This window comes from Lycorma delicatula, chromosome 1, assembly GCF_047948215.1.
Source record: "Lycorma delicatula isolate Av1 chromosome 1, ASM4794821v1, whole genome shotgun sequence".
Lineage (NCBI taxonomy): Eukaryota > Metazoa > Arthropoda > Insecta > Hemiptera > Fulgoridae > Lycorma > Lycorma delicatula.
In genome coordinates this window covers 377,357,309-377,370,817 of record NC_134455.1, presented here as the reverse complement: position 1 = coordinate 377,370,817, position 13,509 = coordinate 377,357,309, and the positions used below count along the sequence as shown (strand labels likewise).

Sequence of the window (13,509 nt, the reverse complement as noted above, 5' to 3'; positions counted from 1 at the left end):
GTCCGGGAAGAGGTTGGAGGGACCGCGTGGCCGCCATCGTTTTTCTGCGTTACCTGTAACAGAACTGAAACAGAAACACAAAAAGAACCAATTCCTTAATTTAGAGGGAGGGGGGAGTAACTCATACGTGTAGTAACTCGTGGTACATAAAATATAAATACAAACATAAAATACAATTGTACGTAGCCTAATGTGAAGGTGGGGGTACTTACCTATAACTGCTTTCATCGCAAACCCGCGCGGTTAAGGTACTGGGTATAGAGAAGCGTTGGCGGCCTTTGTCCTCTGGGTCACATAGTTTACATTTTCGCCTAAGGTAAAGCCATTTATCCAGGACTACTCTCAGATTCTTAACTTTCGTTCCATATGGGATTTTCTCCCCTGAGATTTGCAGTTGTCTGATCGGAACGGGTTCCTTGTATGTGAATAACATGGCCACGGATTTGTCACCATTAAACCTGATTCTTCATATATCAAGTCACAGCTGCACTAAATCCAGTTGCCGTTGGAGTCTCCCGATCGCATAATCCACACTTCTGGATTCGTAGTAATATGGTGTGTCATCAGCGAATAAAGCTGTATTTTTTATTTGATTTGTATTTTACTGATGCAAAAGTCAGCCGAGACATTTATATCAGTGGCATTCCGATGCCACTGATGCCTGGCTGATGACTGTGAGATGTAATCAGTTAGAGGGTTTAAAGACGACCTCCGGTAAAGCCCGTCAGGACTCGGAACGGAGGGGGGATATGGCGACCGGTAACATCACTAGGTGGGTGTCTTCCCCTACGGGATTAGGTTAGAGCTGTGTTGACTCCTTCCGATAGCGACGTATCGTTGGTTTAAGCCGTCTACAAAAATGGTGAAAGTACTGTCTTCTGAGAAACCTCAGCGTCTATTTCCCTGTTGGAGGACACTGATCCCCCCCCCCACCCGTACTATAAATCGTCGTCCCAATAGATAAGCCTGTAGCAGTTTGACACAGCGACTGAGGATCGTCGAGTGGGCAAGTTTATACAGTAGGCCGCTATGCTAAACTTTGTCAACAGCTTTAGCCACGTCGAGAAACGGCCGCGGTAACCGCTTTCCTGTTCAGGCCTCCGACAAGGCTGTCTATCAGTCGAACCAGCTGAAGGATCGTCGAGTGGCGCTCTCTAAACCCAACTGCTCAGGCCGCATCATCAGCCGTATGTATCGCCAAAGCCGTTCGAGAAAAACCCTGTCGAACAGCTTTGACAATACTGATAGTAAGGAGATCGGCCTGTAGTTCTGGGGAAAAAGCAAACTTTTCCCAGGTTTGGCAAATATACCACCTTCGCCGTTTTCAAAAAATCAGGAAAATATCCAACATACAAAATGGATGTGAATAAAGTGGCCATGGTCGTTATAAGAGGGGGAGGAACATCACGGTATGATCCCGACTAGTCCTGAAGCCTTATCAAGTCTTGTAGCCTTGATAGCGGCAGCCACCTTCGCCTCAGTGACTCTGTCTACTTCGCGGGGAACGTCCTACACCTGCGCGTAGTAATCTACGAGGAGAGTCTCTTAGGTTGAGTAGTTGTCGTTCGGACCGGGAGGAAGAAATGGTCGTCCAGTGTGTTCGCCATCACCTCCGCTTCAGGGTATGCCACAAATCCTTGCTGTCCCACAACCGGGTGGCGGGGTTTCTTTCGTTCACGTAGCCTTTCATTCAGATTGTACACGGAAGAGATGTTGTCTCTTCCGAGGCAAGGTATTCATTCCACGAATTCTCGCGATGTTTTTTCAACAGCAGTTTCATCCTGTCCGTTTGTGCATAACAAGTTCGTTTATCATCGGACAGGGTGAGGCATACCGCCTCACCCTGTCCTCACCCTCCTCCTCGATCGGCGTTTCTCTGATATTGCCTCAGGGATGAGGCGGAAGATTGTTACGAAGGCCGCGCGGCCTTTTCCGTAGAGCTGCTTGACAGGGTCAAGCGGTGACGATTTGAAGTCGTGTCGATCAGTGACGATTTAACGCCGTCGACCATGTCGTCGATTTTTTCTGGTGTAGTCAGGAATTCAGGATCCTCCGGCCTATAATCCCGTTGGAAGGAATTGGAATTCCTCCAATTCACTGACCTTCGGGGTAGAGTCGGTGGGTCTCGTTCGGCCCCTACTAGCCCCAGCTCCAATAAAACTGAAGAATGGTCCGAACTGAGATTTTCGATTGTTTCAATCGCGTACGGTATTGATACCGTCCTCAAAATCACAATGTCGAACACATTAGGTCTCAACCGACCAGTTCGATTCACGAAGGTGAGCACTTCGGGACCTGTGATGAGTAGCGCATGAGCCCGTATCTCTTCGTGTAGCAATTTACCATTGGCATTAATTAAGTTGCTATTCCAAGACGTGTGGTTAGAATTTAGTTCACCATGAGTACAATGAGTCCATCCCAATTTTCTAGCATGGCATCAATATCAGCACCAGGTAACGCTGTATTCCGCCTATTGTATCCTGAAACCAACCGGTTTACTGTGTCTAGATGGTCCACATGTAAACAGGTCTGCCCCATTACGTCGATGTGGAGATCGACCCGCATATTCAAAAGGCGTCTATGGAGAAAAATTGCGGTTCCGCCATTGGCATGGCCTCCACATGGTACTGATCTATCTGACCTACATGCAAAATAAATCTGAACGGTCAGTGATTTGTCCGGAGTTAGGTTCGTTTCCGCCAACGCTTTCCTTCCGTCCGTTGTGGTCAGCTTTATTGCTGAGACTAGCCAAGTGAGGAGAGCTCCTCCTTCACTTTTTCACAAGTGGCCGAATCACAAAGGGATTCCCCGAATCGCTCTTTAAAGTTCCTTTTCTTAGGGATCTGGCAGGTATGAAACGCAATGCCCTTGTAGTGCAGGTAGCTCGCAATTCCCGGAAGTCGCCTTCGCTGCTCAGTTGCAGCCTCATGGAGAGCCCGGTACTCTTAGTCACTAGGCACCCTCTCACAATGGCGGAGATGGCTCTCACTCTCACCAGCGTTGGCCACTCCTTAGAGCAGTCCAAAGTTATCGGTGGAATTTTTTCCCGCCTCGTGACCGGAGGTTGGGAGGAAATTCCTTGACCAACCTCCATTGTGGCGGCTGTCGTTTCTGGGCCGCCCTCAGCAGTGCTCGGCCCCGCGGTCACAATCTCCGCGGTTACTGACGCCTAGGGACCCAGCGCCGCTTACCTCTCCTCCCTCGGAAAATTCCGACCGGTGAGAACGAGGGGGGAGGGCGAGTAGTCGCCATGAGCTATCAGAGATTGAAATCGAAAACAAAAATTTAAATGGATCGGGATCTAAATTAAAATTATGTAAAATCAAAATTAAATATAAAATTTAAAAATCAAAATCAGTATGAAAATTAACAAATCAATTAATTAAAATTAATTATCGATCAAAATTAATGTCGATGTAGAAGTTAAACCAAAATTAAAATTTTGAATTTACTTTCAAATTAGTCTAGCCTAAACGACTGATATCTTAATCCTAATTAAAGGTTTAAACCAATCACAGAATTAAAACTAGCAGTTAATCTGCACTATATAAAAATTCACTTAACTTAAGTGTGAAAAATGAAATAAAACAAAATTAAAATTAATCTTAATCTAATTCTAGATGCCGGTAAGAAAAATGTAATCGGCGAGTAAGTGACGCGCCACGCGGTCTCGTAACACAAATAAACTAATTTATGTCAATAATTATTCTAGCACTGAATAACACTAGTCGCTGAACTTCACTGTTAAAAACAAAATTTGGAAAGGATATAGCGTCCTTATGGTCGCTGATTGAAATCTAAAGCCGGAGCAGAGAGCAATCACATCTGTCGTACAAGAAAGCACAAAACAGACCTGTTTCTTATAAAATCATCCGGCTATAACCTACATACCTATTAAACTATAAAAACACGGTTGCGTTCAAGTATTTGAACAATCAGATACGTTCTTGTTTACAAAATAGCCAAATAAGTGATTTATTTTCGCAAAAATTACTTCGCGAAAAACAGTCAAATTTTTACCCGCCAGTAATTCAAAAAAATAAGTTTGTAATAATATTAATATTTAACTTATAAAAAAATAATTATATGTAATTAAACAGAGAACATCATAGTGCGAAAATCAAACAATCGATTTTTTCAAATTTTGACCCGTCATAAAGACAATTTCATAAAGGCAAAGTTTGAGTAAACCATAGCTAGTTAAATTTTTAATAAAGGAAGCAGGTCTTTAAATCGTTAACTAAAGCAAAAACTGTAAAACATGAACGGATAAGAGCTAATACTTATGGCAGAATAAACAATTTTAGGGAGATCGTAAGAAATGTTGACTAACAAAAAGTATATTATCAACATATATAATACAAAAAATTTGAAAATTCAAGGGATATTTTACAAGAAAATGTATCGACTATTGAGAAATTAAATAGATAACAAAACAATAAAGAAGACCGGTTGATAGAAGGATGTAATGATGTAAAAAAGAAAATAGTTTCATAGAAGTTGAATGTACTACGGAAAAATTAGCAAAGATTGTAAAAAAATTAATTCACTTGTTCCCGAGATGCTTTCTTTACATTGAATGCAGCCATAAGAAAGCCTGTGAGAATTACTGTACGTAACGTTTACCCCTTTTACTCCTTTCTTTGGATTCGTTATTTATACTTTGAATTTTTGCACTTTAAATAGATTATATACACTGTTTCTATTCAGTCGAGGAAACGTTTAAATAGGTAAAGGTAAAATAAAGATCGTTGTTGTGAGAAAATAGAAGATAATGATGAGCTAAATGCTAAAATAGTAAAAACTACTACTTACCGTACAAAAATTAAGCTCCAAAAATGTATCTGGATAGATATCCATTCATTTAGAAAAATGTTCTTTTGTCTTTTCTTCACCACAAGGAAGGAGAGCTTTTGTAAAAAGAATTTGTCGATATCAAATATGTTTTGGGAAATAAAAAAAAAGAAGAAATATATATACACACACGATCATATATTCATATGTACGTGTAAATTGCATTTTATATGGAATGTAGCCCGATTCCAGTAAATATGCACAATATGAAAGCCAGAAAAGGGGAAAAAGATAAACTTTCAAAATGCGGGATAATAGAAAGCTGTAAAAACTGAATAGTTTGAAAAATATTGATGTGAAGAGTTTTTATGATAAATTTATAGCCTGGAGCAAATGTTTATTAAAAGGAAAATGCTGATAGGTTGTAAATTTAAACAGCCGGTGTTAGTAAATTTAGTAATAGGAGAAGACAAAGACAACGGTTAGTATACGTAAAGCAAATAATTGTTGTAATAAATAATTTGTAAGGCATATGATGAAACGGAAAGATTAACACGCTACAGAAATAATGGAAGGCGCATCAAACTGTATTTTTTTACAGCCAGGAATATGATAGCGACTTCTTTTACTTAATAGAACATTACAAAAAATAATCTTTTATTGTTTTGGTAAGGTCATCGTCAACCGTTGTTTACTGTTACGAACTTGTTCACAATTTTATGGCCTTTTTTACTCCCGGTTTAATATCAGTGTGGTTTGAACATCACTTTGAGAGGTGTATTTGATAGTTTTCAAAGTGAAGTAGTCTCATTTTCCCAGTCAGGGACATTCCATTTGCATTTGTAATACATTTTGGTAATGAATCTTGCCTTCTCGACTTATTCCCCTCCCGAAAATTTGGTCAGAGGATTATTTTACGACCCTTAACTTTTTTCATCCCTTTTATTTTTTCTTAAATATATCAAAAATGCATATAATTAAAAATTGTTCTCTTCATATAACTCTTATTCTTTATAATATTATACGGTTATGAAGAAAGACTTTTATTATTCGATAATGTCATAACAAAATTTGGTTTATAACTTCATAACACTTTTGACACTTTTATTCTTGTAACAAATGCGACTTTAAAATTCATAACACAGTTATAAATAGAAAAATTACAAAATAAGCGATAAGCGATTGAAGTTTTTTTTACATAAATAATAAAATATATTTTTTAATATTACTTCCTGAGGTATTATTTTATGACAAATAGAAACATTCTATCTAGTATAAGGTAGAAATAACTAAAGAAACGTAAATGAATTCTTAGAAATTTATTATTTCAGTAATAAGATTATTATTAGAATTAAAATAATAAAAGAGTAATTAAAATAATTATTTCAATTAAGTTTTAGAGTATATCATTTTTATTTTCATTTCAAATACTACTAAAATAAAAACATGGATCAACCACACTCATCTTAATATGTAATTCGTCAAGAAATAACTAGAATTTTTATTATTACAGACAAATATTTTTAAGGAAATAGTAATTTATAATGCACAAATGGTAAAAACTAAAATACTACTCTCTGTTCATTCTAAGGAGGAGATATCGGATAAATACACTGCACACGACAGAGCTCTGTGGAATAGTACACCTAAAAAACCTTACGTACTAAACTTACAATTTTTTGTAATTCCTTACAAAATTTTAAACTCGCTTTACACTTAATTAATTTATTTAATTATAATTATTATAATTCTAATTACCATTATAATTTGTTTAATTATAATTATTTATTTAATTTATATTTAATTTTATACTAACTTATAACTTTTTAATTGCTCACGAAAATGTTTATATAATAAACCTACGATAACAATAATAACTCAAACAATAACTACCGTATTATTAAAAATAATTTAATAGGTAAAATATATAACCTGAACAAAACCTTACTACTTCGAAACGTTACTTACGTTATTACGTTATTACTTACGTTATTCTCTGTCACAGTCTGACAAACACTGGATTCCCTCCATTATATCCGATTCTTTCTCACTCCCAGAAGTTGGCGTTGATTACGAATCATCTCTAACATTAATTCATGAACCGTAACATCCAGAAAATTATCTAAGTCCCACATCTTCTTTTCTTTTTCTGTAACATGCTTCACGCACTGTTTCCACTTAAGCGTGAACGAGGTATCAGTTCACGCCTTTTTCAAGCGGGATCTTAACGTCTTTAATTTTGTATGTATTATTATTTCGGACGACATAGACTTTTACTTGGCCGCACTAACTCGATCATCGGATTAAGGTTTACACTAATAACAGGGAAGCCTTAACGCCGTACGATCTTTCGTTTCAGCCAAATCATCTATTAAAAATTTATTAAATTTGTCACGTTTGTGTTTTACATGTTCAAGGAATTCTGGTTTTAAACTGCTTTCTCCAAAATGGATATTTTTTGATCGCAGCCGTAAAACAATTTCTTGTTTCCTACGTGAACCGTTTCAACTATTTATCGGTTTTACACGACGGTACGGAGCATTGTCCATTACAACAATACTATTTTCGTGTAATAAAGACTATACTTTTTCAAAACACTCTAAAAATATCTGCGTTCATGTCATCGTGGTATTCTCCAGATTTTTTGGATTCCAAAACTAGAAAAACCCCCTCTAAAAATCCATTTTCATTGCCAATATTAACCACAATTAATCGCTTTCCTTTATTTTTTGGAGGTTTCAGGGCCCGCTAAACCGACAGAAATGTTGTTTTTACCGATGTAACTGTCGTCACCAAATTCTTGAAGTGGTGTGGCCTTCATTTACCCACGTCTCATCCAAATAAAATATATTTTTACCCGTTTTTCTATAATTTGCTATTTTTTAAAAATAATTACGCCGCCAAATTATGGTATCTCTCGATCGACAACTACACTTTTTTTGTTTCTAATAAATTAAAAATCCATCGACAACATTAATATATATAAACTAGTGCGTCCAATCTTTGGTAAACTCTTATCACCGTTTATCACAGCCAGCAATTTTTTTAAGGTTGATATTTCATTTCGAAAAAAGAAATTACGTACGGTCACTCTTATTACATTTTTGTCAAATTCATCCCGTTTCCCTAGCATAGGTTTTCCAGGTTTTCTATTTTTAATAGGAGTTTCTACCTTTCCATTTCTACCTATTTCAGTACCTAATCTGTTAATATTACTAACCGACACACTAGTTAATTAAAAAGTAAATTTCACTACTTCCTTTTTAACAGACGGAGAATTTTTCTCCAGCAGTAGATTGAATACGTTTAAAACCATTTCTTTCACTTCGTCACAATTGTTTCCCTTTTCTGTGTTTATTAAAAGCTGAGATGTTCCTGAATTACCAGCCATATCGATAAATTATTCGAATAATCACACCTATCAAATCTCATAATAATCGGTAATAATCGCACAGTAAACAAATCACACGATAACCGAATATACACACAGTCACGTGAACCAAAAAAAGTACTGAAACACAGAACTACAATTAAAAGATTAAAAATATCCAGTATGGAATAAGAAAATTTATTGTTATTTTGAAGTTAGCGATAAACAACGATGTTTTGTTTTTAAATATCCGGTAGTTATAAAAGCTCGGCGCGTATATATACGCACTACTACACTCGCAGTTTGTTTAGTTCATATCTCCTAAAAATGAACAGATTATACACGAACATTTATCACAAAGATGGCTCTAACCATCTGCCTTGAAGGAATCTTGTATAAGGAAAAAGGGATAAGCATCTATGCATAAAAACATTTTCGCCCACGGTAGAGCTGTAGAATACATTGCATTATTTGGTTAATGTTGATTTTGCTGAATTTATTTCACAACTCTTTTTATTAGTAAAAAGATTTCATCTATAAATGTTTTTCAAAAGTTACTTTAAATGTTCACGATAAAATTCTTTTATATTATCCTTATGCGTTGATAAAACTTTAAAAAACTAAACTTTCATACCCGTAAAAGAAAATTCTCAGATTTAAAAAAATTTAGATCTTTAAAAAGTTAAATGAAAAACAAACTCCGAAAGTAATATTATTGTCGCTATCAGAGAACTTTGAACTTTTGTTATAACGAGTACTTTAATTAAAGGATAATTTTCATAAATGAGTATCGCGATAAAAACATAATCAGAGTTAAAAATAACATTTTTTGAGGTGAAAAATATTAATATCTAGAAAGTAATAAGTTCACGCGCCTTTTATTTTTAAATCTTTTAAATTTCTTATTTTGAAACTGAGGTTCAGAAAAGAGTTCGTTGATGGAATAAAGTAGAAAATTGAATTTATGTATGTGTTATACATATGTACTAAGGTTATACCGATTTTTGAAGTTAGCAGCTTTGACACTACCATTGATTTCTACGTTTAGTCGAATAAGAAAAGGAAACAGTTTTAAGTAGTTCTACTTAAAGTTCCTCAGCTCAAATATAATGTATAAAGGCTATTTCAAAACCGACTCTACTTAGCTTTAAAAAAAATAGATATTACCTAAGTAATATTAAATGATATATTTAAGTTACCAGCATATTTATATTATTTTAACAGTAGTTGCCACATTCACGTATTTATATGCAACTTCAAATACTCTCATTAAAAAATCCTACTTTCAGGATACGTAGCCAAGCATAAATGTTCAGAATTTAGGAAAGTGTAATAACTTAAAAATATTTATGATCGGAAAGCAATTTTTTTCATTCCAGTTTGCATTTGTCAAGGATTAATATTTATTACAAGGAAAGCCAATTCTTAGCTAAACATCGCAGTGAACTCTACGGTTATGGAGATTTTCTTGGTAAGTGTTAATTTTTCAACCTAAAATTATAAATATATACATATCTTTTGTTCTATAAAAATTTACTCTGCTTCTTACAGTAATTATATATAGACAAGCTACAATTTTATTTTATATTAACTGATAGATATAACTGAAAAATGAAAAAGTGTGTATTTCTATGAAAATATATTAACATGTTGCGCGCTGTAGACTACCATCGTTGTCCTTTATAGTTTTTGTTGACTTGCCATCACTTTTACAAGTTCGGCACTCACAGTATCATCTAGTAAAATTGTCTTTACACGTAGACCATCACTACAGTTTTACCGTGTCTTTTATAAAAACGTTTTGTCGATTTTTTTTTTCATTTTTTGTGCGTTTTTAATTTTTAAGTGCAGTGAAAACTATTCAAGAATATTTTTATTTAATCTAATTTCAAGACACGACGAATCAGATAAGTCAATTGTTATAATTTACTTTTAACAATATGTAGTATTATTCACCTCATTATTTTTGTATTACTTTCTGATATAATTTCTTGTCTTTTTATTAATTTCACCATAATTTTATATTTAAAAATCAGACTATATTGCTACATTCTGTTTTACTTTTGATTTCTCTTGTACTATATTACCTCTTTTTTCTTTTGAAATACTACAATTTTTTTTCAGTTTGTTTTAATAATTATCAATTTTCAAATAAAACAGTCTTCATTACTTTTAAATTCAATGACTTATTTGCATAAAAGAAAGATATACTAGCGGACCCGACAGACGTTGTCCTGACGTGGCATTGTTCTGGTAATAAATACACAACACATAAATATAAGTAACTTATTTAAGTTAAAATTAGCAGGAATTTTATTAATATGACTATTTTTTTTTTTTTTGTGAACGAAAAACGCCTGGGCGTTATTATTAAAAGGGTAAAATAACTCCAAAATAATAAACCACACAAGGTGTAAACGTAATATTAACCATATAATAAAAATTTATTAAAACAAGCCAAGAAGGCAAAATAAAACCCAAAACTAATACCGCAGATAAAGTTGATAAAATATAAAAGCTAAAATAATAGAATAAAGAAAGTATAAAAACTTATCCAACTCCGATGGGTTGTGCAAAAATCCCCTCCCCGGATAGTAAAATTAAACAGAACTAAAAAATCAAATCGAAAATAAAGGTTAAAATTATTAAAAAAACTCTCTTTACAGAAAAACATATATGAGTATATTAAATCCTTTGCTGTAACCCAGTACCATGTAAAAAGAGAAACATCCGTTCCAAAATCCCGCCATCATTGCACAAGACATCACGAATGCTGCTGGGTATATTAAACTGACGACGCAACGCCGCATAACATACGCAGTCCACGAGAATGTGGTGCACAGTCATGCGGCAGTCGCATCGTGTGCACAGGGGTGGGACTTCTCCTGACATTAGAAATTCGTGTGTGATCCTCGTATGCCCCAACCGTAACCGGCAGAGGACCGCTTCCTCACGACGAGAGTTCCTGCAAGAGGAGCCCCACGGCAACACTGAATCTTTAATCCGTCGAAGTTTATTATCGACGGCAGCCGTCCAGCCACTTTGCCGCCTTGCTCGCAGCGATTGTTTTATATGATTGATAAAATCAAAGGTAGTAAATCGGGTGGTGAAAGGAGGCTGAATACACGCTTCTTTCGCAGCAGAATCTGCCCTCTCGTTACCTAGAATTCCAACGTGGCTAGGGACCCAGCAAAAACCTACACCCCTGTTTTGTTTATCTAACTCAGCAATTTTATATTAAATGCCAACGACGACAGGATGTCCGGAATAAAGGTTATATGACTATTAGTATGACTATTATCAGTTTGTGATTGTTGTATTATTGTAATGAGTTTATCGATTAATTAATATTTATTTTCACTAAATATTGAGATGTCTGATGAAAATTGAATTAAAAAATCGAAACGTCGTAAAATTAATAATTAGTGTAATTAATAAATTTTCATCCACATTACTGCTAATTTTCACTTAACATCATTCTAAAAAAGTTACCTACTACATTTTTTTTTTATTTAATAATTTTGAAGTTTCATAACCATGCGATAGCTTAATTAATAAATAAATTAAAGCAATGTAAAAAAAAAGCAACGTAGTTAAAATTTTAGTAGAAATTTTTATTATTTTTCTCATTCTTTATTTCAACATCTATTTTACCAAATTTTAGATAATCGTAAATTAAAAACAATTTTAGAAAATTTTTTATAAAATTATTCGGCTACAAAAATCATAACTTCAATTTTTTAAATATACTTTAAACTATAATTATTATAAGCAACTAATATTTTAATTTTATAAATGTTATAATTTATTTTACAAAATTACATTTTTATTTTCAAAGAGCCGTTCAATACTTCATAAGTTGCATAGAATCAAATGAGAACTGACAATTTAAATTTGTAGGTTAAGCCGATTGTTATTGAATGCACGTGTATACGTCATTAAAATTAATGAAAAATCATGTAAAATACTCACTTCAATACTCCACCTTAGAAGTTTGCACAATGTATATTTTTTAATTACATTTAAAACCTTATTTTAAAGACGCAAGTAACTGATATGCGAAAAAGCAACAAAAGAAAAAAATTTTCTAGAATCCGATCACAGCACCAACTACCGGGACATGCCAAAAATTAAAAAATTTCTAAAACGCGATTGCAGCGCTGCCTACCGGATATAACTGTGAGTCTTCACCATCCCAAGATCAACAACACATAAATAATTTAAAAAAAACATATTCTATCGGATCAAATTGTGAATCTAAACCGTTCTCGAATCAACTTAATGTTAAAAAATTCATTGCCATCTTATCCAGTACCATTGACATCAGGAGGCACAACTTCTACCTCGTTGACTGAAAAAGGAGATTGGGTAGAGAGAAATTTAATTCGAAGCGCCGAAGAACTACGAGCTCTTCTTGAAGAAATTGACGATGATATTTCTCTCTCACCAGATGAACGGTCAGGAAAATCTGACTTCTTAGAAAGGAGTGATGATGATGATGAGGAAGCCGTTGATGCCCCGCAACAACCTCTTTCAGATAACACCAGCACACCCACCAGAAGAACAGAGCAGGGTACCCCAAAAAATATGTTTGGTATTTGCATGTAAAAAGATCCGTAAAGACACGATGTATCACTACCCGGTTTGTCCTGGGTTGCCAGTAAATGTTGAAGAACTCACAAAACTACTCTATAAACATTATATCTGTTTTCTGCCTTCTTTCTTTTCAATATGTAACCGTAAAACTATTTTTTTTTTGTATTTACACTTTTTTATAATGTAATTTTTTGTATATTTTATTACAATATACACATAAATTTTGATATTGCTGTTTTTAAACTTTTCAAATGCGAATAATAAGTAATTGTAATGAAATTATTTCTGTCATTTCCTTTTGAAGAAATATTATTGTTTGTCGGTTTTTATAAATAATTATATATGCATTTATTTAAAAAATTGTTCATCCAAAATTTACAGTTTTTGTTTTTTGTGTTTTACAAATAGACAAATATGCAGCGTAAACGTTTTTAATAGTATTACCGAAGTATTTATAAAAAAAATTAAATAAATGAAATGTATACCAAACTGTCGTTGATTATGCTAACCCTTGATTTAAATAACATATCACGTTTATTTACATAGAATGTGTGATAGAAAAATCAATAATTTTATCTAAAACGAAGTCAAACAAAAAAAAAAGAAACTAAATACGTATATGTAGTACTTTCAGGCCGATGGCATTTACACATTGAATAACTCGTGAGTGAAATCGATAATCGATCTAATTTTTTATATAAACATCAATATATAATCTCCAGTTAGACATAACATTGAAAATTCACAGA

The 13,509-nt window shown here is 34.0% G+C and overlaps 1 protein-coding gene across 5 annotated transcripts in view; it reads left to right on the top strand.

Moving 5' to 3' along the window:
- The window catches only part of LOC142317288 (pickpocket protein 28-like), an 86,362-nt gene that overhangs the window by 65,024 nt on the left and 7,829 nt on the right, over positions 1 to 13,509 (top strand). For 4 of the 5 annotated variants that reach the window (XM_075353719.1, XM_075353718.1, XM_075353716.1 and 1 more), the window contains one exon: positions 9,544 to 9,635. The exons of the other annotated variant lie outside the window; for it this stretch is intronic. In XM_075353719.1, coding sequence (XP_075209834.1) covers positions 9,544 to 9,635 — 92 coding nt within the window. The remainder of the gene's footprint in view (positions 1 to 9,543; positions 9,636 to 13,509) is intronic. 5 annotated transcript variants of the gene reach the window in all.